Source organism: Alligator mississippiensis, chromosome 5, assembly GCF_030867095.1.
Source record: "Alligator mississippiensis isolate rAllMis1 chromosome 5, rAllMis1, whole genome shotgun sequence".
In the NCBI taxonomy this organism is placed as follows: domain Eukaryota; kingdom Metazoa; phylum Chordata; order Crocodylia; family Alligatoridae; genus Alligator; species Alligator mississippiensis.
In genome coordinates, this window is record NC_081828.1 from 2687933 (window position 1) to 2712795 (window position 24863).

At 46.1% G+C, this 24863-nt stretch overlaps 1 protein-coding gene across 2 annotated transcripts in view; it reads right to left on the reverse strand.

The window, feature by feature from the left end:
- Positions 1-7685: 7685 nt before the first annotated feature.
- GPBP1L1 (GC-rich promoter binding protein 1 like 1) overlaps positions 7686-24863 on the reverse strand; it is a 40181-nt gene continuing 23003 nt past the window's right edge. Inside the window, exons 4-13 of one of the 2 annotated variants that reach the window (XM_059727767.1) lie at positions 23867-23996; positions 23294-23577; positions 21919-21991; positions 20776-20969; positions 18793-18876; positions 16288-16428; positions 12273-12431; positions 10970-11094; positions 8851-8953; positions 7686-8603 (exon numbers count right to left, since the gene is read on the reverse strand). In XM_059727767.1, the coding sequence (XP_059583750.1) occupies positions 8457-8603; positions 8851-8953; positions 10970-11094; positions 12273-12431; positions 16288-16428; positions 18793-18876; positions 20776-20969; positions 21919-21991; positions 23294-23577; positions 23867-23996 (1440 nt within the window). In that variant the 3' untranslated portion in view covers positions 7686-8456. The remainder of the gene's footprint in view (positions 8604-8850; positions 8954-10969; positions 11095-12272; positions 12432-16287; positions 16429-18792; positions 18877-20775; positions 20970-21918; positions 21992-23293; positions 23578-23866; positions 23997-24863) is intronic. The other variant, XM_059727768.1, reaches the window with a different exon arrangement.

Sequence of the window (24863 nt, forward strand, 5' to 3'; positions counted from 1 at the left end):
TTTCCATGTGTCCACATCCTTTCTGCAGTGGGGGGCTCACAGCTGGACACAGGACTCGAGAGACAGAGAAGAGAAAGAAATGGTCGTGCCCCAGCAGCCGGCTCCTCCCTTCAGTATCAGCCCAATTTAAATGCTCAGATGGGGTCATGCTCAGTGATCTGTCCCATCAGGGGAGGCAGAGCAGACAGGTGCCAGGGGCAGCAAACCCTACCTGCAATCGGGAGGGATTCGCAAGCACCTGCTGGCTCAGGAGGCTCATTAAAAGGGTGTGACAAATGGTTGAATCATTGTATAAGCAGCCCAGAGAGTGTCTTTTCCTACCCCAAGAAATATCCTGGGCCCACTGTTACATTTGCAACTCACCCCTGGGTTAGCCCCAGCGTAAAGTGGCCGACAAGCTAGACCACAGCTCTGGATGCTTTTACCCACCCACCCCTTACCCCCCCTCCGCGGCACCATGGTGCATAGGATTCAGCGGCGTATCTGCAGAGTGGATGAACGGCGCCTACAAGCCCCATGGCCAGATTCATGACAGGCAGGGGTGAGCATCTGAGATGATAGCATGGGTGGAGGGCAATGCAACTGCTCAGCCAGCCCTTCCCAAACGGCCCCAGCCACGTGGATCGTGTCTTGCATGCATGGGAACGTCACCAGGCACAGCCTGGAGGGGCCAAAGGGCTACTCTCCTGGTGAATTTGCTCTGCATGCCCACAGCTCCCCCAGCACAATGTCTGCTCTTGGCCCGTACCTCCTCAGCCAGCTTCTGCAGGGCCTGGCTGTCTGAGATGCTCCCTGGCGGGCCACGGCCTCTGAGAAGGGTCCTCTCACGCTCGCTCAACACATCCTTGTGCTGCTCCTGCTGCACTCCCCTTGCCCTCAGGTCTCTCAGCTGCGGCTGCTGTCTCAGAGAAGCCATCATGAAAGCAAAGGGGTAGGGCAGAGGTTAGAGACTGACAGAAGGACACACTCCCGCAGACGGGGCAAGGCATGTGGGTGTATGAAGCTCAAAGCCCCTAGCACAAAAGGACAGGTGTTCCCAGTAGCTTCTCAGGTGCCAGCAGCTCTCACGCTCAGACCTCGCATACCCCTGCACAGCTCCACAGGGCGAGCACCGCCACGCCTGCCATGGCAGGGTGCTTCTGCGCCTTAAACCGTACCTGGGCACTTGAGAAGCTACTGGAGAGTGGGCCAGGATTTCACCCCTGGGGGAGACCTAAGCACAGTTTACAAACAGCTCCTCGAGTTTCCTGGGTGTGCATTTCCAAGGGGCCTGTGCTGTGCTCTTCCCTACCTGCAGCACAACCCCGGCACTCGCCAGGACCTCGAGCCCAGGGCATAACCAGAATGAAAAGCAAGCCGCTCCCACCCGGTGAGTGCATCTGTGTGTCCCGGTGATGGACACGTGTCCTCGTGGGCTGGGGCACGAGGGGCAGCAGTGCACTGCTGTGCTCAGGGGAGAGCTCCCTCATCGAGGAGTGGCAAGTTAGGGCCACGGGGGACAAGCAGGGCATCTCATCTGACCCCACGGATACCGGATGCAGGCGTTTCGCCCACTTACCACTGTAACGAGACTAATGACCTGAGCTGGTCCAAAGCGTTTCAGCCTTTAGAAGACTGAACTGAGCGCCGCAGACAGAGACCAGGAGAGCGCAGGGCCCGCGCAGCGCTGGGGACCGACTACTTGAGAGGTGTCTGGGTGACCGCGGCACACAAACTGCGTCCCCAGCCCCTGTAACCTTCTTCCTAACCCCAAACCTCCAATGCCCCAGGAGAAGGCACAATAAAATATATTCAAATTAAATAAACCACCAAATCCATTTGTTGAATGGTTCCACACTAGGCAAGATGGCCAGTTGACTACGTATTTTTGACTGGTCAAAGATTATTAGCAATTTTACAAAAAAGTTACTTTTTTTGTCATTTTCTTCCAGCCCTAATATCTATGAAATCTATGAAATACGACTTTTTATTGGTTTTTTGTTTGTTTGTTTTTGTTTTTACACATTTGTAATGGAAAATTTGTGCTTTTTCTGTGTGTTATTTGGGCCTATTAGCAATTCTTTTACAATCTCTGAGCGATACTTGACCGGTCAGTTGTCTGAACTTTATTGGACTAGTCGAATACACAATGTTATCCAGTACTTGGATACCGTGCTGATGGGAGTCAGCCAGCCAGATTAGATTAGATGCATGGGGAACTGAAGACTTTTGGTCCAGTGTTTTGAACACCAGACCAGGGGCCTCCAATGCACGTCTCGGTTATCTGGGAGGGGAGGTGGCAATTTCATAGTCTACCGACATGCTTACATCGCACCCATGCTGGACTCCGATTTGGTTTAACATCAGCAAAAAGCATCTTTTGCAGTGAGCCCCCCAAAAGTGACCAGGTGTGACCCTCGGTCCTCTCCGCCCTGGGAAGGCATGGCAGATGCTACAAGTTACTGTCCGCAGCGGGGACACAGATACGTTATGGGGTCCCTGGGGAGCGGTGTGAATTACTTGGCAGTGGCATTTTCACAGGGCTTTGGGGTGGGAAGCCCCACTGCACTGCAGAATCAGGGCTGTGAGCGTGCAAAGGAAACGCTTGCACTGGAAGCTCCTGCATCGTCACACCTACCCCAGTGCAGGGCCCAGCCCAGGGTTCAAAGGCTGGCGGGTTGGCAATGAAGCATTAGGTGTCCGGGCTGGCTCAGCTGCCTGTTTGCACGCAGCCGCCCGTCTCCTAGTGCCTCGGCGTCCGAGCCATTGGCAAGAGGCCATTTCTGTTGGGGAGCGAGCGGTTCTTTCCAGGGCAGGTCCGTGCCAGGCTCACGCTCGCTGCCAAGAGCCAGGCGAGGGGAGGAGCAGCCGAGTGTGACGCTGGCACCTTCCTCCACGTGGGTGGGGAAGCCTGCAATGAGCTGGAGGCAGCCTTCTCCCAGAGCTAGATGCCTCTACAATGGCACTAAGAGTGTATGTGGTCTGTGGTGAGCTAGGTGCTGTATATTCATTCAGCTAGGGAGACTAGAGGATCGAATGATCTCTTCTGGGCTTAGAGCCTGCCCTAATGAGAAGGGAGATGTGTAGGGTGGGAGAGAGTGCACTGGAGCAAGGGGTCTCTCTCTATGGGTACACACAACAGGGCTCCAGTGTTAACTGAGGCCTGGAGGCAAAACTGTAGTAGAAATACCCACAACATATCCTGCATGGTGCCCTGGGGTCTCAGCTCTCCTGCAGACACACTAGACTGACCGATAGCTGCTTCACTTAAACACCGGGGAGAGAAAGTCTCTGCTGCAGGCTGGTCCTCCCTGCCCTTCCCACTAAGGGCTGGGGAAATGCCACAGTCGACACCCCCACCAGCCAGCCCTGGACTCGGGAAGGGCTGCCCTGCCTTTGGTTACCGTGTCGTTGGGTGTCTCCGGCTTTCTTGGCTCCTTCCTGCCCTGGCGTCCCTGCCGCTCGGGGTATCTGGAGTTGGGAACGAGGGAGTCGCTTGCTGCTCGGCCCCCGATGCAGAACTTCTCCACGTGCTTCTCCAGCAGCGGCCGGGAGCGGAAGCCCATGTCGCAGCTCGGGCAGTGGAAGATCCCCACGTCCATCCCGAGTGTGGCGGGAGGTCCCCGACTGCCCAACTCTCATGTGACGGCTGATCTGCGGGTCAGAGCCGCTCCAAATACCTACACCAGGGAAACATCGAGTAAAAGAAGGACAACCGGCATTCAGATGGCTATTTTGGTCCTCAAATTGACAGCGTAACCCTGCTACCCCAAGAGGCAGCGTGCCGTTGCCACTAGCTCTCATTATTCCCAATTTGAAACGGGAAAACCGAGGCCCTGAGAGACTTTATGACCTACTTTAGACTACAAAGGGACTTGGCAGCAGGGCTGGGATTCTAGCTTTAGTGAGTCTGAGTCCTGGCCGTGGGAGCTGGACCTCGGGGCTGGAGACGGAGGGTGACAGGCAGGAGAAGGGAGCCCTAAGGAGACAGAGACACCGGAGGAGACAATGTTAGCAGGGACATCCTTTGATTCGGGCAGAGGAAAGAGAGAGCGATTGTCTAGCCATCTGATTCTCCAGCCCAGACTGTGAGGCAGGTAAATGTTTATGGGGCTTCCCCATGTCGCTGCTGCCCTTGCTCTACAAGACCTGCGAGGGGGGTTTCTGCTGTGACCTTACCCTCTTTTTTGTTCTCTGTGTGTCAAGCCTCGAAGCAACTAGTGGGCAAACCCCTCCTTGCCCTGACAAGGGGCAGAGCAGCCCAGCAAGCTCCCCAAGTTCAAGGACTTGGGATCATTATAACACATTGTTCCAGGAGTGAGAGAGAGAGAGATTTAAGGACTGACCTGTTCGGCAGCACGGCTGGCTCTCAAGCCGGAGCTGGGCTGGGAGCTGTCGTTGCTATGTTGGTAATGGGGTGGGGCCCGCTTTGCAGGCAAAGGGACATTGCAGACAAGCCGGGCTGGGTAGCGAGGGCAGCATTGCCATGGTGGTGGCTTGTGTGTGCCTGCATTGGGCAGGGCGGGGATTTGTGACGTGGGACAGCAGGGGCAGGTGCAGCATACAGAGCAACCAAACCCCTATGGATCTGCTTTTAGGGACTTTTCAGAGGGCTCTGGGCACCAAAGGGAGGGGGTGTAAAGATGGTGCCTGCGCCCTTGTAAATGAAACATGTCCAGAAATGAGACCAAGCAAACATCCCTGCTTGCTGCACAGGACAAGAACGGCCCGTGTGCAGGGCTCTGCCCCTGTGAGGTTTGGGCATAGCAAAAATAGGAGAGAAGGGTTAATAAAATCTTTGTCAGCTTCAGGGGATGGAGCCCCTTTCTAAACAGACATGCGAAGGAAAGCTTCACAGCCATTTCTCAGCGAAGTCTGCTCCACGGAGTCCACTATTCCCAGAGTATTTTGGTCCATCAGGATTGAAGCAGCCCACAGAAAATCCTGTGCCGTGGGGCAGTTTTCAATGACAAGCCTGATTTCCAGTGCCTACCCCAACAAGTTGGGTATCAACTTTGTGCACAAGTGACTTAGTGCAAAAAGCAGCATCCAGAATAAGATCCCCAGTGGCCAACTAGGCTCTGCTCTGTCAGCCGATGCTGCAGGGGCCCACAGAGGATGGACAGGCCTGGATGGGATCACAAGGAAGATGATGGAAGAGGCCAGTAAGCAGCCTGCCTTGTAGTTTTCTGTGGCAATGGTACAACAAGGCCGCAAACACGTACACTGTGCCATAAAGCTGTTTCGTATTTCAGAACAAACTTGCTCTCAAGCACCTACGAGTTAAAGGAGCACGTCAGCAGCAGGGGAATAAACGCTGGTGGAAAAGCTGCACAACGGGTCCTCCAAAAGAACATGCACCGTTGTGGAAATCAGTTGTTGGCAACCTTACCCCAGAGTAAAACCTCCTTCAGCATGGGAGTGACATGGCTTGATTCACCTATGTACTGTTGAAGGCAGAAATGAATCGGACCGGCTCATTCCTGCCCTCACCCATTGATTGCCTCAGTGTGCCGGGCTCTAGCGGCTTATAGTCCAGGGAAGCTATGCAGGTCTTGCCCTCCAGCATCTCCGACTCCCAAGCAGGTTGTACGAGTCTGTGTAGGACTGGGGCTAGAAGGAACTACCAGGCCCACAACAGCTGTCCTGGGGTGGACCAAGCCGGGGTGAGGTCACTGCACCTGTTTCTTAGGGATACCCAGTGCATCTCATTTCATTTCTCCCCTTCAGACTGTCTGCCCTTGTGTACTGCTCACATCACATCTCATACAGCATTTGCCTGGGGCCTTACAATAATTCATTTAAACAAATGCTGCTCATGGAGACACTGGTGAGCTACCCATCACTCACCCCAAAAGCTGGCACGCTGGTAAGCTGCTAGCCTTGCACCCTGCAGGCTCATCTTTAGTATCTAACTCGCGGCTAAATATGCATGCACCAAACCTGCCATTGGGGCGACGGGAGAGTGAAGCAGCTCACCCTCCTCATTGGCACCTTATTTTCCCAGCTACTCAGATTGAGCATCTCCCCTACACCCTCAACCACCGCCTGAGTCCACCCCCACCTCGTATACTCTAATGCCTACCTCTGTAAATGCTCATCAGTTGTGCGCAGTGCTCACTCCTGCCTTCCTCGACTGGGTGACCTGATCCTGCACAGATACTCTACAACCCTCTGGCGAACAGGCTGCTCTTATCAGCCATCTCCTCGCTTGCTGTCTACAGGCTGCTGAGGAAGCAGGTTTGCTCAGTTAGTGCATCTGAAGATAACCTCCACGAGTCACCATGCTGTAGTGCGGAGGAAGAAAATGTAAGCTAATGCAGGTAAGTCTGGGCACATGACAGAGAGGTTGTGAACGGATAAAATTAACTCACCATGTTGGGGAAAAAAAATGGACCCCCCCCCCCCAGCATTATATAAAGGAAGCTGTTCTCTGCCCAAACTTCTTGAGTTTCCTGAACGCTTAGTTATCTGCCTAGAGCCTTGCCTGCGTGCAGAAACTGTGGAGGTTGCATGACATTGATTTTAAAGACATTAAACGAGACCAGTGCATGTAGACGCTCATTTTGGTTTGAATGCCGTATTGATACTTAGCTTAGTTCTGCTCTCAGTAGATTTAAATAAGCTTATTTACACCAAAACAAGGTCCACACTTTTTAACATCATTATAAAAAATAGGGTATTTTAAAAAAAAAACCCCACATCTTACATTAAACTGGTACAACTTCCATGTAGATGGCCTCATGTCTTGAAGAGCTTTAACACTTAAATCCCACAAAAGGAACTAGTTCATTAAGAGAAGCAATTAATGGATGACTAGAGAACGACAACTAGAGCCACTAGGCTGAAGACTGGTTCCAGTGTGACAGGGATAAAAAAGTTTTCGTCAGCCTTATTTCATGTAACCATATTACTGTTACAACAACAGAGGGGCAATAGCACTCCAGGAGGCACAAACCTGACAGCAGTTTACGGCACTTAGCAGATAATGCCCCCCAGGGTCCAGATAGCTACCTAGAAGGAAGTCATTAATTAGTGCACTGGTAGCGGTCTTAATGGTTCAGGTTAAGGCTGATCAGAAATGATGTTATACCAGAGCAATTAGAATTTCATATCCAATATACTGATCATCTTTCCTGATCTGCCACCCACACTTAAAACGTGCGATTGCTGCTGACGCTTCCCAAACAAAGGTGCCGGCGTACACATTCAACTCAGGAAACACGGAAACGGCTTAAAACAAAAGCTGTCTGCAAAAATCCTTTTTCACTTAATAGAAATGCCCTTGTGAAAAAGGTTTCAATGGAAAAAATCTTTGAATGTACAAATTCCCTTGCCATGTGGTAAAAACGGATACCTGCACTGGAACATGAGGATCAGACAAACCGGGCAGTCTGGCTTGCCTAGCCAGTGTATGAAATAAGAAATGAAAGCAAATGCTCATACTGAAGCAGCTCCAAGTAGAAGTCTTCTCTTTACATTTGTTTTAGAACAGCTACATGCCTGGCTGTCCTCTCCTCGCTGTCCCTTTATAAAGCAAGAATATTTTAGCTATTGTAACGTAAGCATGACAGCAAAACGCAATGTTTGTCAAGTGGAAAAACAGGGTCAGGAGAATAAAGTATTTACTTCCAGGTGCTACTAAAGCCCCACAGCTGCAACTCCCTTTCAGGCAATCTTCTCTTACATAAGAAAGACAATTAGAATTGGCAAACTGATGCAAAATATTTATTCCAAGTTAGTTATTTTTTGATGCAGTAGTTTTTCCCCTCATACAGACTCAATGTGATAGTCACTTTTTTAAATCTGTAAATAATGTTATCAAAATAATCTTAATCTTTGAAATCTCACAAAAAATTTATATTTTACAATCCACCCTGAATATCAAGGCTGCAAGAAGAACACAAACAATTCCTATATCCAAATATTTTACAGCTGTACCCAAAAAAAAGAAAACCACAAACGCCTGGTTAAGTGATGAAGCTCCCCGAGCCGCCAAAAAAATAAAATAAAAAACTCATGTTATTAGCATTAATTTAACACAATTAGAACTTCAATAGCCATTTTGTCATTGACAATGATTGTTTTAGCACATTGTTACCGCGCAACATTATGCAATGCAGGCGGCATTATTAGAAGCTTCTTGTTGCAAAGATCAGTCCCCTGTATCCTGCTTACAAGACTGAACTTGTGCATTGCCCCAGAAGGGATTTCTGTCAAAATCTGCTAGCTGCACAAACTTCTATTAAGCATTAGGGCAAAACCAAAAGAAAAAGCTAAACAAGCCAATTTCTTTTTTTCTTTGGGATACGATTATTTCCCTTGTGCAAGAAGTATTCAACAACGAAAGAAAAACTGAACAGACTGGAGACAGAATAAACTCTGTTTAGTTTATACAACCCCAAACACATGTTGAACTATGAACTGAGTTTATTGGGTTGGTGTTATTCATTTTTTTAAATTGTGTGTGCCCACTTTCAGGCATCATCGTCTGAAGTTTCGCTGCTACTAGTTTCTGTGTCTGAGTCCTCAAACTCTGTCTTAAAAGTGCTTCTCCATTGGGAGAACAGGCTGGAGCTGCGGCCCTGAAGAAATCCATTCTTCCCGAATCCATTTCTTCTTAGCTAGAGGGGAAAAGAGAAAGAAAGCTGAAGCCAGGATGAAGTGTGAAGAACAAGCAGTCAGTGACAATATCCATTCTAGCTGTACATATGTATTTTTTCCACCATGGATGATTCATGATCACTTGAAAAATCAAGATACACTTCCTATTACCACTTTGTCATACAGAACAGGAGTCTAAAAACTCATTGCAGGAACTCGGTGTGCAATGGGGGTGAGGGAGAAGAGCCAGCACAGCCATTAACATACCTGCTCGGATTTAACTTGGAACTCTTTGAGCTCATCCTCAGTGAGGGGAAGGTAGTTCTCTTCATTTTCAGGATACTCCTGCCATCCCATTTCTTTTAATAATCTGGTCCATTTTTTTGGTTATAAAAAAAAAAGAAGTCAAAAGGTTAAAAGGAAACGGAAGAAAAAAAAAGAAGGATTGGTTTTAATCAGATGCACGAGTGACTGAACGGCGATGGATGCTTCCAGGAGTTAGCCATCCAGATTTGGGAAACATCATCTATGTTTTTTTTGTTGCTAAGCCTGGTGTATGCATCACACACTTCCTGCTCAACATGAACATTTACACGTTTCTAATCATCCACAGCCCGGCAAAACGGGTAGACTGCCTTAGCTTTCCTGTTTCCACGATAAGACTGAGTGGGCGGATGATTTTTCTTAGGGACACTGAATGGGTGAAGCGTGGCAGCTGAAAACATTAGACCTGAGGAGCATTTCCCAAACCCTGTTACCCTGGCTCAAATCACTAGATCACACTGCTCTTGGTTACTCGAAGAAAATCTACACTTTGACACAATGTACAATTTCCCCGATTTTTCATGTTTTAAAAACATGAGGAACCTATCCAACAGGGACACTATGCGAAGAGAAGGGGAGACAAAGTCCTAAGCTGCAGGAAGCGCCAGCGGCCGGGGGGTGCCGCTTTCCTCCCCCGCTCAGCAGCAGGTTGTTCCCTGCCGCTGCTGCTAGCCTGGGCTCTGTGCCGGCTCCGGGCTCCCCGTCGGGCTGAGCTGGGCACAAACTGCTGCTGGGACGGAGGAAAGCGCCCCCCTCCTCACCGCTCCTGAGCGGCGTTTGCTACCGGAGTCTGGGCTGCGGCTCCTCCGCCGCCGGCTCTCTGGTGCCCAGCGTGGCAGCAGTGGCCGCGTGGAGCAGCTGCGCTGGGCAGCTCAAGCAGTGGTGAAGGAGCTGCATCGGAGCCTAGCGCAGCAAGGGCTCCGGGCGGGCGGCCACAGCAAGAACTGCCCGGTGGGGAGGGGGGGGCAGGGGCAGAGTGCTTCCCTCTGCTTCAGCAGCAGTTTGTCCCCCACTGCCACTGCTCAGCCCGGATGGGCGAGCGCGGAGGGGCCGGGGCTGCTTGTAGTCGTCCCCGTCTGTACCGTGGGGCTGGGAGTGAGTGGGCATGCGGCAGCCAACGGAGCATGAGGCTGCACCAGCGGGGCAGCAGGAGCGCGGGGTCCCGGACGGCTGGGGCTCTTTGCACCCCATGGCTCCCATACCCCTCCACCCACCCACATACATACCCCTCCACCCACAAACCCCCATACCCACCCAACCACAGCTCCCCACAAACCCCACACCCACCCACCCACCCCTGCACACCCCACATGATATACAAGTCAGACTATATTTTGAGCTATTATGCAATCACTTCTACATACACAGCACAAATACACACAAATCAGGACTTTTTAAAAAAATTAAATTAAAATACATTATTATGAGTGTTTGATTTTTAGTATACAATTTTTTTTTTGTAAGATGGCAAACCCTCTTCTCCAAAGGAGTACTTCCAGGGGCAAGGGGAGGGACGTCCGGTGGCAAAGGTCAGAGGTTAAAGGGGTGGAACTTCAAGTCCCAAGATATCAACCAGGGGGTGGGGCACTGTCAAGGGGCAGAGCTACCCATGCAGCCCTCCACAGCTTGCCAAAACTGGGTAAGCAGTCCTCTGCTCAAAATAATTGTCCTCCCCTGCCCTAAGCCTTGCCACCCACATTTGGAAACCACCTGCAAGTCAGATAGAATAGGACCAGAGGCTGTCTCTGGTTCGCCTGCTCTAGGAAAGAGCCAAAAATCCAGGCACCCTTAGGTGGTTTGGAAACCAAGCTAGAAGAGTGCCAGGTGAACAACAGAATTTGGATGAAATCCTGGCACCAGACTCCAGTGGGGCTAATATTTCATGCCTGTATCTTGCTTTCTACAATGTCTTCTCCCAGTCCCTTAACTGTTCTGTAGCCCACACACCTTTAGCACAGCACAAGCCACACTTGTTCTCTGGAGAGGAATCTCCTTTCCTTCTGCTTAAAGCAGCAAATTACCTCTCTTCCACCCCAGAGACCCTCTTCTGTTGTCTTCTCACCTGTGTTCTGCTTCCAATGAATGAGAGAGATTCTCTCCCTCCTCCATCAAAGGGAGAGAAAGGCCGTTCTGGTGGCAATTCTCTTCCCAATTTTCCTTTGGTTCTGGTGTGCTGTTGCCCTCCACCTAAAGAAAAACAGGAGCTGCACCACATCAATGAGACACCAGCCCTTCAATACACGCAGTCCAAATCAAAGTCTCAAATACTCATCTCCGGTGAGTGCTTCAAAACTGAATCTAGGTTATCATGAAAAAGTAGATGCTGCCCGACATGGACTCGAGTTTCGTGCCTTTTGGTTCCATTTCAAGTGGACCGAAGTCCACAACGCAAGCTGCTGTTTCTGGCTGCAGAGGCCAAGGAGCGGATACTAGAGTGAACTCCTCCCGTCTATCACAAGAAGTACCCATCTGCATCAGGACTCGCCCAGTGGTGTGGAGAGGAAGTCTACTCTGCTACTGCTTGTTCTGTGGCTCTTAGGGACCATTTCAGGTCTCCAAAGCATCATTCCTGCACCTTTCTCCAGTGCTACAAATCAGCTTCCCTTTTGGAACAAGGCATATTTTCTAAAGGGGCAGTTTATTCACAGAAGCATAAAGGAGAACAGCACTGTTGTAAAACGCTGTCCCAAAAGTACTATTTAAGTGCAGACTGGCAAGGAGATTTGGAAAGTGGTTGAACATTCTTTTAAATATTGATAGTGTTCATCAGAAAAATGCCTCAGAACCTCGTGATTCTAAAAACACCACCCTTTTCCTTTGCCGAATATCTGACGTTTTCTTTTCTCATTCACTCTCCTTTGCTGTGCACTGTACACCATCTTTACTCGCAAGGAAGTACAACTATAGGGACAGTGCCCATGAGCAACTGCAGATCTAGCAGAGGCAACATAAGAGCTGTTTCTCTCCGTTACATTCCCTACCCCCATTTTAGAGAAATGATGAATAGTTTCCCCCCACCCCAATAAAAAATGTTAAGACAAAAGGTTAAAGTGTGGGTAACACAAAAACACAGAAGAGGTGTGGGGTAGGCACACATCAACATGCAACATGTTGAACCCTCCTGCATTTCTATTCGATATTCTCTCCCCCTAGTGACTGCAGCCCAGGAAGCAGGATTTAAACTATTACTGACAACTCTCTTTAAGTAAGGGATTAGCTGGCAGTGATGCAGTCATCTCTATTTGTGAGGCAAGCGCTTGGAATTAGGTTCCCTCCTGCTTGAAGTAAAGGTCTGACTATTGTTTCTGTGCAGAGATCCTTACGACATGCAATGCCCAGGGAAGTAGAGGGGGCAGTTTTCTTACATCATCCAATTTGTCACATTCTCTGTTCTCTGTGATCTCCCCATTCCTGTCATCTTTCAGTGCCTTCAGGAACTCGCTCTTCTTATCGGTGGGACGGCGCATCAGCTTTGTCAAGCGTGAAGAAGTGATCTCAATGGGAGGGGTGGTGCTGGAAGGACTCTGGACAGAGAAGGTGGAACACACATTAGAAACATTTTTTAATCCATTCCTGAAAAGCTGGCTCTGCTCATAGTTTGGGTTTTGTTTGCAACTTTTAATACTGTGACCAAGAGCTCCTGATCTGGCTGAATTGCCTGCAAGAGATCTCCTTTCAGATCTCCTCCAGAGTGCTTGGCTGCACTGTTCCAAATCGATTCCTTCTTCTCTCACCAGCCTGGAAGGCGAGTCTCCCAACAAGCCTTTTCATCAGTTCTGCCACTGTTTCTTCTCCTCTTAACTCATGCTGTCATGGAGCTATCACACTTGTCTTGCTCCTCACTTAATACACCGCCTGACGATGTGAGCTATCCATCCTGGCATCACTTGAGGTTAATTCAGTGCCCCCGCCAGGAATGATGCAGGAATGCATTGATGACTCTTGCCCGTTTGCAGACGAGTCCACAGCCTCCCCTCCCTGCCCCCCACTTCTCCCTTCATACCCACTGACCTAAACAGCTCTCCAGACCTCATAAAAGCCTACCCAATTAAATTAATGAAACCAAAGTGGTCCCATTATCCTCTGCAGCGTGTATAACAACACTGGTTGTTCAGTGGTATGTGAGCCAGCCAGATGGTAGAGCAGCTGGCATATTAGCCTTCATGTACAGTGTTACAGAGGTTTTAAACTCTGAGAATCAGGACTGATTTCAATAGACCCGTTTCATCTTTATAGTTGAGATGCACAATCAAAATTAAATTGGAGGATATGTACCAAGTTCCCAGCTTCCTAATTTTCCCCATCGCTCCCAGTCTTCATCTACGGTATTCAAGACTGGCTGTACTCCAGAACAATGAGAAATCCTGGGTTTTTTGAGTCTTCACTCTCCACCGAAGGAAATGTCAAAAGAGTACCTTAGAATCACATACACAAATCAACCCCTTTCGTTCACCTACGTGCTTTGACTTATCCCCCTCTTCTTACAGTATACACGGACAAGAACTACGTAAAGTAGCTTCTTGTTGCAGGATTTGGAGGGGCTTTGCAGGAACATTTCAGAGTCTTCTTGTGGGGGTGAGAAGGTTGCCAACAGATAATATGCTTAAGATGTCAAATTTACTTTGCAACGCATTCTCGGTACAGTGGACACAGCCCTTCTAAGCAGAGACAGACACAGGGGAAAAATGTTCAACAAAACAAAGGTAAGAAGAGGGCCAGTGCTGGCTTTGGTTCCTAATTCCCACTGTATACAAACGCTAGGCTGAAATAAATCTCTTCTGGAGAAGCGTGCACTATAAATGGTAATAAAATTGTGTAGTGACATGTGTCAGGCAGTCATTTCAAAACCTGTCTAATTCAGTAGCAGGAAAAGCAAACAGTTGATTGTAAAACCCCGGTTTCTGACAGGTATGGGAATGTCAGGATAAAATAAAAACCGAAGTGCTGTTGAGTTTGAAGCTGTCAGCATTAAATTAATCTACCTGTGCAAGTGACAGAAGGCGACTGAACAGAAACACAGATAATATGAAAATATGACATTTCTAGTAGATTAGAAAGCATGTATAATGCAAGTCCATAAAGTATCTTGTGCTCTTGTCTACAGAAGCCTTTTCAAAGACAACGGTTCCGAAACGCTCACATACCAAGAACTCTATTTTACAAACTTTAAGGGGCGAGGAGAAAGGCAACCATAAAAAGGCACCGACTGAAAAACAGACAAACCCTTGAAACTAATGTGGCTACCTTATCTGAGAAAGGAGGAAATTCACGGGCTTACATTTGTATATTCAAAATTCTTTACAGAAGGATTTTGAATTTGAAATTAAGTCATCTTTCTTTTACTGAGGGCTCCAGGCTCTAGAAACGTGGAGACTGCACATACAAAAGCTATGCGTGTCATAATAAAGAACGAGCTTTAACAATGACCACTCACTTACAAGTGAGCTGCTAAGATTGCAGAACATGCTCTTAGGGGAAACACTGGAAAACCTACACCTCAGGGTTTTAAAAGCCAATTAGGTAAAGCACCTAAAGCATCCTCATAAGGAGTAATCGTCCCCCAATATTCAGAGAAAGGTGCTGGTGACCTAGTAGCCATCTCCCCTAATATCCAGTATGAAACAGTAACGTGTCATATGGTACCTTTCCTTTTCAAAACATTTTACAGATGTATAACTTGGGTCTTCGGCACCTTTGTAAGGTGGCCGTTAGTCCTCTCTTTCCAGAAGCAGGCATTGCTTTTACTAGGTCAGTGCCAGGATGGACTGGAATTAGATCACCGGGTTGCAATCCTGGGTTTAGACCATGTCTTTAAATAGTGGGAGGTGAAGCGGAGTAGCTGCAACTCTGCACTGATTAATTCTAGCCTGGACAAAAATCAATCTATCTGTTTCCAGTTCAACTGATTACAGATCCTGGTGTTAGTGATGATACAGCTGGAGTGCCTTTCAACTTGTTTGTTTTCTCCTGCAAAATCATTAACAAGCAGACTGTGCTGGAAAAAGTTTAACATAATGAGGAACTTTCAGACATTTTCTAAAAAGGATTTCTCGTCTCTGAAGAAAAAAAAAAAAAAATACAGATTTTCGGCCCCAACTGCTGCCTGGTAAGTACCTTTATGTCTTTCCTACCCAGAAATTCAGACAAGAGCTACCCAAGACAGAGTACAGTGTACTACCTGCATCAGGAAACAAGCACATGTCTATCTGAATTTGTTTTATGCTACTTATCCGGTGATGAAAGTTTATTTCACGTATGTAACTGGTGTTGTAGCAGCACCCAAACGATCTCATATGGACACAAGGAAAAAAGTCCCCGACTCCCAAAAGGGCTTACACAATTTAAAGCGAGTCTTTTGGCAAAGAGAACAAAAGGGACAGACCACAAAATCAAAGTCAAGATGACTGGCATGTTCGTCAGTGTTGCCTTCTGCAAGAAGCTTCTTTCCAGCTTCTCCTCCCCTGAATCTGCTTGCTTCAGCAAAATTGAACTCCTACTTAAAATACTATTTGCAGTAGATTATTATCATGGCTCCCAGAGAGGAATTACTTCCATTTGAAAAGATTCTCTTTGTTCTGTAAGAAATAGTTACAGACTAAAAGGACAGCATGCGCACCAGACAGGTTCTCTTACTTGTGTTACTGCTGAGTAGATACCCAGGCATTTCTTTCAAGTTGGGGAATGACATCAAGCTGCTTGTTATTAAAATTACAAGGATCACTGTCAACAGAGTTTAACTTCTTCCTTCCGAACCATTATACTGAACATTTAAAAAGACAGAAGTCTTGGCCAAGTAATTACTAGTTATTCTGAGGTGCTTTTAAGGATGCTGATGGTCAGAGGAAGGGCATTAACACAATGAAGATGAATGTCAAGTACAGACCCCCAAAACTGCTACACAATCATTCGTGTTTGATTTTAAGAATAAAAATTGAAATCCAGCAGATTTTTTATTTGTACTTTACTCAGTTTGGACATTAAAACGCAACTAATTAGTCTCACTTGGTTTTTACAAACTAACAAAAAGCTAATGTGTTCTGCCTCCCAGTAGCAAAGGGGAAGTTTTCACATAAATTCACTGATTCACTTTAATTCTGTGCAAGCCCAATTACCCCACACACTGTTATTAAAAGATGAAGTACGTGCACCTTGTATGACGGGTTCAATTCCAGTAAATCTGGGCAAACGCTTGCTGCAGCACTTCTTACATCAAGTAAGCCCATTGTCCATGAGTGTTTCCAGTGACGGACAGGGAATTTAGCGCAATGTGCAAAGACCTTATGACACCTGTGCGCTCTTCCAGCGTTCCCAGCTGGGTACAGACAAGATCGCCTCTAGAAGGAAACATTAGTTGAAGAAATTCCCAACCCGACTTCTTACCTCTTTGGGAGAGGTGAGGACTGAGCCACTCGCCAGTACCGCTGGTTTGGTTACGGACACCGGACTGGTAAAGGCAGAGTCACGGTTGGAGGAGAGTGAGCCCGGTTTATGTTCACTTCGGTTAGATTTCCATGGACTTGGCTATAGGGAAGAGAACACAACACACTAAAAAGTAAGTGGTACAGCACAAGAGTGGGATGCTTACAAATGATATAACAAGTCAAAGCAACATCCAATTGGACTAACGAGTTGTCAGATGAACTGAACAGATTCTCTCCTCCCACTCCAAAAAGGTCTCTCAACTTCCTCATGTTTGACCCTGAGGATCCCCCTTCCTTGTCTCTCAGCACCCAGCACAGTCCATAGCGATACTTTGAATGAGAAATGGTTGGAACTGTACTAGGAACCAACTAAATGTGTCCAAAAACTGCTCCCAACCCAGAGGCAAGATCATAATTAAATTAACCCAAATTTCCTACAGAGCAGTGCTGCACACCGCCACCAAACTGACTGCATTATTCAACAGGAACTTTCCCTGGCTGAGAAGAAGAAAATCCAAAGGGTTTGTAGGCTAGGAATAAAAGGAAGGACATGGGGAAATGAAACAGTCCAGTTATGCCTTGCTTGTTCAGTGAGACACAGAAGACAACAGATATAATAAAAATCTAGAAAGAAGCCTCAAGATTTAGACTGGGAATCCAATTTACTGAGGAACAGAAGCCCATACACCAACACATTTTCTACATCAATCCTCATGCAGCTACGCAGGGGAAAATTTCACTCTGATCCTGCTTGGTGGCAAAGCCATGACCACGGTTACAGAAAGCTGCCTTGGAAAACATATCTGCTGCATGGAAAATTATTTTCTTGACTGTCTCTCAGCCGAGAACAAACTATGCAACAGGGATCTCAAAACAGGAAGCATGGCACCAAGTATCACATGAGAAAGACGCACGATGGAGTAGGCTCTTGCTTCTACCAACTTCATTTTAGTGAATCTTAACGTTCTGAATTAATACAGCACTAAATAAGTAGAATACTGTATTTTCCTGCATAACGTGCTCCCCGCAAATACACGCACCTTGTTTGTGGAAGGCAGGATGTAGCAAAAGACTTTTCCAGTGTCATGGCTGACTGCATGTTGCAGTTCACTTGCCCTCAGACAGCTCAATGTTGGCTTCAAGCACAAGCTATAGCGTTAACCCCCCTCAGCCACGAAGAAATCAGCAGCTTTTGGACGCTCGGTCAAAAGCTACAGCCAATTCCTTGCTGGCTGCAAGAGGGTTACACTGGACTCCACCCCTGCTGTTTGCTGGCAGCGAGAGAAGTGGTAGCCATTAGAATCCAGCATCTCCATATACCTGTTCTGGCCTAGAAAAATCAGTTCCCCTGCTGAAGTCACGCACCCCAAATTTGGAGGGCTGATTCTTTGGAAAACGGTGCATTTGGTATGCAAGTAAATACTGTACTGCCAGAGGCATAAAGGATGAAGCTACATCTAAGCCTAAAATGGATTTTGTACTTACAGAGGAGGACAGCAGAGGCCACTGTTTCTATGGCTTAAGTACATGCAGCTCAATTATGGCACCAAGAAGCATCATAAGGTGACCCGCTGAGCTCCCTCCTAGACGGGAGGTCATGTAGCTGAGGCAGAGCACAATGATGCTTACAGGGAGTTGCACTAATGCACCAAACTACTTCTGGATGGAGCAAGCCCAAAGGAAACGTGCTATCTTAGTCTGGTACTGCTTAGGGCTCTACCTGAATGGTACACATACATTCAATGTGATTTCTTTCCTTTGGGCATTTATCTTTTTTTTCAGTTAAGTCTCACCAGCTCTTCTCCTTCCTCCCACCTATACTCAGGTGGGCTCAGCTAATAAGTTTGTTTCCGCTTCGACCAAATCCCACTGCCTTATGCTTTTTCTTGCCAAAAGGAAAAAAAAAACAGGAAACAGTCCTTGTTATGCTAAAAACTTTCCATCCCATTTCATTCAAAATGAAACGAGTCATTTTCAGGAACTTGTAAGAAAGACAAAAGGAAACAAAGGGCCAGATGCACAGAACAGGTAATGGCCAAGGCATCAACATCATCCCCTTAGCTAACGGGCTGTTTGTTAGGTCACTCATCCAGGATACAGAGAATCTAGTTCAAGTCCCTTCTTTGCCTTAAGGAGACTGGAACCCACTTTCCTAACTAGAGTATACCTTAGCTACCGTGTAGTTAGGGTGTTTTGGGGTGTGGTGCTCACTCTCTCCAGTTGCAGCTGCTCTACTTCATGCAAAGCAGGCTGGTGCCTAAGCCTTTAACCCGTTCTGAGCCTCTGACCACAGCTAATTTAAGTGACAGACAAAGAAAGAGTAGGACAGAAAAGCAAGATGTCTTCAAAGGTGCATTTGCAATGAGTTAGTGGTGGGGGGGGCAGGGTTGAACTGATCTGGGGTCCAGAAACTTTTTTTCCCCCTTACATCAACCTGATCCTCTGTTTTAGACTTCCCTCCTACCTTAGTCTTTCTCTTTCTACAAGTCAGGAAACTGGTGCAGATTATAAGCTTCTCTGGGGTAGAAACGATGTTTTCATTTCCTGTCTAACATATAAAATATGTGCAGTCCATTTATTTAACTTGTAATCACTGAAGAAGTCTTAGAAAACGGCAGCCCCTAAGAGCCAAATTTAGCTTAAGAACTAAAGGCAACATTCTTTGGTTATCTGCTCCTTGACCAGGGTCTTTTTGCACTGTCAGCACACACAGATCAAATTCCAAATACTTGAGGAACAAGGCATGCTGTGCAGTATTGGCCCATTAACCCTTTCTCTGTATACCATGCAAGAGAAATCACGTAAGGCACAACGTCAGCTATGCTAGCATGCACTGCGGCCATTATAAGACAGAAACAGAGAGCAGAAGTGAAAAATGACATCATGTTGTAATCGGTATTTTGGCACGAAGGTTTAGTTGTCCACCTTCTGCACCAAAACTGCAGTGCCACTTTAGTATTCAAATCAAAGACTTCATGTTACTACATGCTCTATTAGGTCTGCACTTGAGGATCCATCCAATTGATCCACGAACTATCTTAGCAGGGTCAAAACACACTGCTAGTAGAAACCCTGGGATTCTCAAAGAAGCCTAAGTGACTTATTAGGTTATTCATTTCCAATGGATGTGGGCACCTAACTCCTCTAAGACCTTGTGAAAATCCAAGTACAAAATACCATTTTCAAGGCACAATGAAAACAAGTTGAGTATTAGGAAAAGCTTCCAGACAAGCTGTTAGACTGACATAGTCTTTTCCAGGAGGGAAGCCCCAGCCAAAACAGAGTGCTCTGGAGACTACTCTGCATGGAACTATTGTACATTGGCAGAGGAGAATAGGTAACCAAATAAGCTTTCCATCTCCAGGATCTCAGATTCCACGCAATACTGCTCTGCTGGGGGATGTGCAATAAGCAAACAGGAGAAATACAACCTAACAATTGAAAAGACTAGATTTCTGGCCTTCTGCTTCAACAACTGTTTGATACCCTCATTTATCATGACAGGCACACAGGTAGGTTACACAAGATGTAAAACTGAATATAAAAACAGCAAATGGGAAGCTCAGTAAATATCAATCAGAAATCTACAGAATAACTTTGAATTTTTCTGGTGTTTGTAGGAAAGAGGGGTGGATGAACTTTAAAGGCAACCTGTAAAGTAGGAAAGAACTGTGCATGTGTCCCATTACAAAAATCCAAAAGGGGTTTTCCAGGTTTTTCTTTATTATAGGATAAAACACTAAAGCTGGCCCTCATTCAGAATCACTGGATGTTTCTTTGCGGACATACACTACTAGGACAGCCCTTGTTTATCACAGCTACTGAACAGTTGGGAAGACAAGATTTTAGATCATCATACATTTGAGTTAAAGAGGTATTCCTCAGTCACAAAAAGAAAATGCCAAAATAAAACAAAGAAAGATGAATAAAAATAAAGCTAATGGGCAAAATCCCAGATGTCTTTTGTAGGGCACCTGTAAACCTTACTTAGACTAAAACTGCATTGAAAGATTATGTTACATGATTTAGTCTAGTCTTTTGGGATGGGTCCAAACTATTTTAACCATATTGATGAATCATGTTACAATCTTGTAAGGTAGTCATGTGAACAGCCTAATCCCTGTTATTAGTTCATTTGCCTTCTGGCACCCTTTGTCTGTCTTGTCTAATTTCGGTGAATTTCTGGACCCCCTAAATCCAACAGACATTAACAAGGTTTAATCTTGTCTGAGGATAAAACCAAAATGTATGGTCACAGGTGAGCGTTAAGTTACAATGCAATACACTGATAGTTTTAGCAATAGACAGGTCTTAACCCTAAAGCTCCCATGCAAATGCATTAGCTCTGACTTGCTATTTACATTTCTTTCTTCCTTTATTTGTTGGCTATTTCCACAAAATGCTCACTCCACATGCAGTGTGCTAACCCAACGGAAAGCTCCTGTACCTTGGAAGGAGGAGCTGCAGGTTTAGGAACTAGATTTTTGTAGACACTTGGGACAATGGTGGTAGTCTTGTTGCCATTTGCCAGATGTGGAACAGGTGATGTAAATGCAGCTGAGAAGGCGGCAGCAGGATCCTCTTTAGAAACCTTTTTGATGACCAGCATCTTGGTAGGTTGCTTGGCACTAGGAGGGTTTTCTATAAAAGCACAAAGGGAGAAAAACCTCAGAAAAAAAAGAAAGAAACCTCAGGAATTTGATAATACTTTGTTCTCTCTCCACTTCAAATCCCCCTTTCAGAAGCAAAGATGCTGGGAGAGTTCTCTGCTGGTGCTGCTATTGGCAAGTCTGGTGCTGGTTTTCAAGCAAAGAGATTACTGTATTGAAGAAAAAACAGAAAAGTCTGGTATTTTCTCCACTTGAATCAACCCATGGGAGCCCCTCTTGATTTAGCAAAAAAAGATAATGCTTGAGATAATAACAATTAATAGCCTCCTGGACTCAGGGAGGGTATGGACATACGTACTAGTATTTGTTCTGCGCAATTAGAGCAGTGAATCTCAACCAGGGTGCTGCAAGATCCTTTTATGAGTGCCAGAGGATGCTGTGCAATTTTAACCCTGTTAGGTTTCAAAACTCCTACACATGATTCACAAGAGGAACTCAGAGGTTTCAAATAAGAATCCATGTCAAAACATTCTCACTTGTTGAGGTATTTCTGAGTTCACTGCAAGAAAAGAATTGCTCTATTATTTTTGAGTGAAAACTAAGAGCTAGCATTTTCCAAGGGATACCTTGAATCTAACAAGATTGAGACTGGGTGAACCAGAGAAGCATTTTATGTTAATTCACTAACACAGCAAGAGAAATAAGAGAAAAAAATCATACTTTACTGTCTAATCATTTGCCACCTGCCACAGGCAACACAAGTTCTCAATACCAGTAAATTGTGAAAAACTATAGCAAGGTAAACAGTTAAATGATTCAACCTTTTTCAGTAGCAGCTGATCTTGCTATTATATTGAGGAAAGATGATGAATATCTGAATCAAATTTGCAAAAAAGAACAGAACCTGGATCTTGAATCTATTTTTCTGCTCTACCAGAGAGCATCTGTTTTCTATGTACTAATATAAACGCCTCACTTACCCCACACTCCAGAAGGTGTCCCTAAAGGTTTGCTCTGGTTATTCTGTTTCCCAGCTTCTGGATTCAAAGATGGCTGTTAAAAAAATCCACAGTTGGAAATATTAAAAGACTGCATATCAAAGACACATGTACTGTGTTGGGAAGAAATTAAACTCAACAAACCAGAGGTCCTGTTTTAAAGTACTTTTACTAAACATTTAAGATATTACCCAGAATTAAATACATATTTATCTGCAGAGCTCCAGGCACTGCAGGGGTGTATTGTTAGTGCACGCACTGCTTCGAGTCCAATTCCTCATACCAGTTGCACACACAGTGCCCCACATATTTTATATATGATAGACATCTATCACTGCACCGATATGATAATAATATCAAGAACGTATAACCTTGAATTTGATGGAGAAAATGAATATAAGCATTTATGTAGACAAGAAAGGAAAGCTGCATTTAAGTGTTGTTCAAATTCTGACAGCATTTCAAGAGTTCATATTTTAGGCAGATATTACCACAGTAGGGCATGTTCGTTCTAACCTGACTTTTGATTTTGGTTCACAGTCTAACTTACTATAATGATTATGGATTTGTCCAAGTTAGGGGAGGAAAACAAATCCGACCCCCACAACACTCCCCCTCCCCCCCAAAAAAGAAAAAGTACCCACTGATAAAAGACCCCCAGCTAATTAGCTACTACCATGTCTTGCTATTTTTTGAAACAGATGATTGAACATTCAAAACCAAATGAATTTTCTCCTCATTCTGATACAATTTTATGTATTAGCCACTATGATTATTATAAGTAAAGCTTCTACCCATTAGCTTCTGAGAAAGCTAACATTCCTACTTTAAAAGCTGGGGGAAAATTATACTGGATCTTACCATAAGTAACAACCTTAGCTTAAAAAAAAATTCCCAGGCACTCACAAAGTACCCCAGAAGTGGCATTTAAACTAAAACCTTGTGGGAGATATCATGGCACTTTTAGCAGATTAAGGTGCCAAAAAAAGCCGTATTTGCCTTGGATACAAGCATACCTATGTGTGATACATCCTTATTATCACCCTTTTGGGGTCTGGCTGATGGGAGAGGCTTGCGTATCACAATACTGTCTTCAGTATACAACATCAATCTGATAAAAATATGATGACAATGTCCAACCCACAATTCAATGTCAAGAACTCCTCAGGAATTTGGGAAAACATTTAAAAGCCCCTAAGCACTACCTTCAGGATCATTCCAATAAAAACTAGAATGATCCCAGAAAGCATGGAAAAGAATGAAACGGCAGACCCCTGTCACCTACTGACGGTACCAAAATGAGCCCTGGAAAGCTATTTCTCATGGGTGACACCTTTAATGAGGAGCCACAACTTACAAAGTCTTCTTCTTCAAACTGCAACTTCTCCTTCTCTTCCTTCTTCTCTTCCCTGGCTTCAGCAGGCAGCTTCTCTTGAAAGGCAGAACTTTTCCGAGAGTGGAAGTTGCCATTCCAGTGGCGATGGGCTCCACTTCCTCCTCCACCACGCTGGTTCATGCCATCATGACCCCGCGAAGGGCCATGCCAGCCAGGCTGACTGCCGGATAGCCCAACATGAGCTCCTTTAGAAACCCCGGAATCTACAGAGTCATGGCGAAGCAGGGAGGGCTGATGCCAGCAATCTAAATGAAGGGATTAAAGAGATCAATGCTGCCAGCAAAAATCCAAAAAGCGTGAAGAACAGCCTCCGCCCCCCACCTCCCGTGGGGCCGGGTGAAGCTCCCTTTCCCCCCTTGCAGGGCCAGCGTCAGGCCAGGCTGCCTCTGCCCCCCTGTGTGTGGCTGGAAGGTGGCCCCCGTGCTGTGCTGTACCACATCCGTGCCAGGCCCATGATTAGTCCAGGCACTGTCCATTCAGCCTGTCTGGGAAAAATGCTGGGCACCACTATTATAGAGCACACGGATCCCTTACCTCCCGCAGTTCTGAGAGGCCCATTATTGAAAAATCCATCAGAGGAGTTGTGTCGTCTGCGGCTCACGCCAAAGCGGCTCTCTCCCCGGGGAAGATGCTCTCCATGTTTCTCAAAGGTGGCTGCAGGGGACTATAGGAAGTTAAAAAAAAGAAAAAAAAGGATTAAATGAATAAGCATTCTCTAGGTCACCCTAGGAATCTGTTACCAGTGAAATAACGCTGCTAATCTAAAGAGACATCTCTGCATTAGTTTCTAGTAATTAGAACAACAGTTGCTAAGATGACAAATGTAGGAATATTCATATGAGTGCCACAAACTTGCACGTGGCTGTACATTATCACCTCACCAAAAAAAGAGGGAGGCTCTTATAGCAGCTTTCCTTGCACAATTTTTGCAAAACACATGCAATGCTTTCATCAGAGTCCATTTAAGGAATTTTACAACAATGCACTGCATGTTTCTAATCCCACAGAAGTGCTCAATCTCTAAAAACCACCAATGTTGATGGAGGAACAAAACCGGAGTTGTGCAAGGCCCACTCAGAAACTGCCTAGAAATTAAAAATACTTCACATGAGATGGTAAAAGGATCCTGGGTTCAGACAGCGCGGAGGCTACAGAAGTTACAAGCTTTCAGCATGAATCATCTGTTCCAAGTTCCAAAGCATTTCCCTACCGTTCCCTACTCTACAAGATTAAAGAGCCACATCAATGTATTGCACATTTGGAAGTTATTTTTGCCCACTTTAGTTGAAATGTGAAGATGAAAGCAGTTTCATTCCTGATTCCTTTGCTCTTTAGCAACCTCATTCACTCTCGCAAAGATTCTCTGCACAGCTACTCTCACGCACAAGCAATGCAAGCTCCCACCCGAGGTCCCAAACAGACTCAGACCTTTAGGGGCGAGCGTGATCTTCCCTTCAGATCCTGTTAGCAGCAAGCAAGGCATCACAACCTAACCCCTTCCTGGTGAGATTCCACATGAAAAGCCACCCTA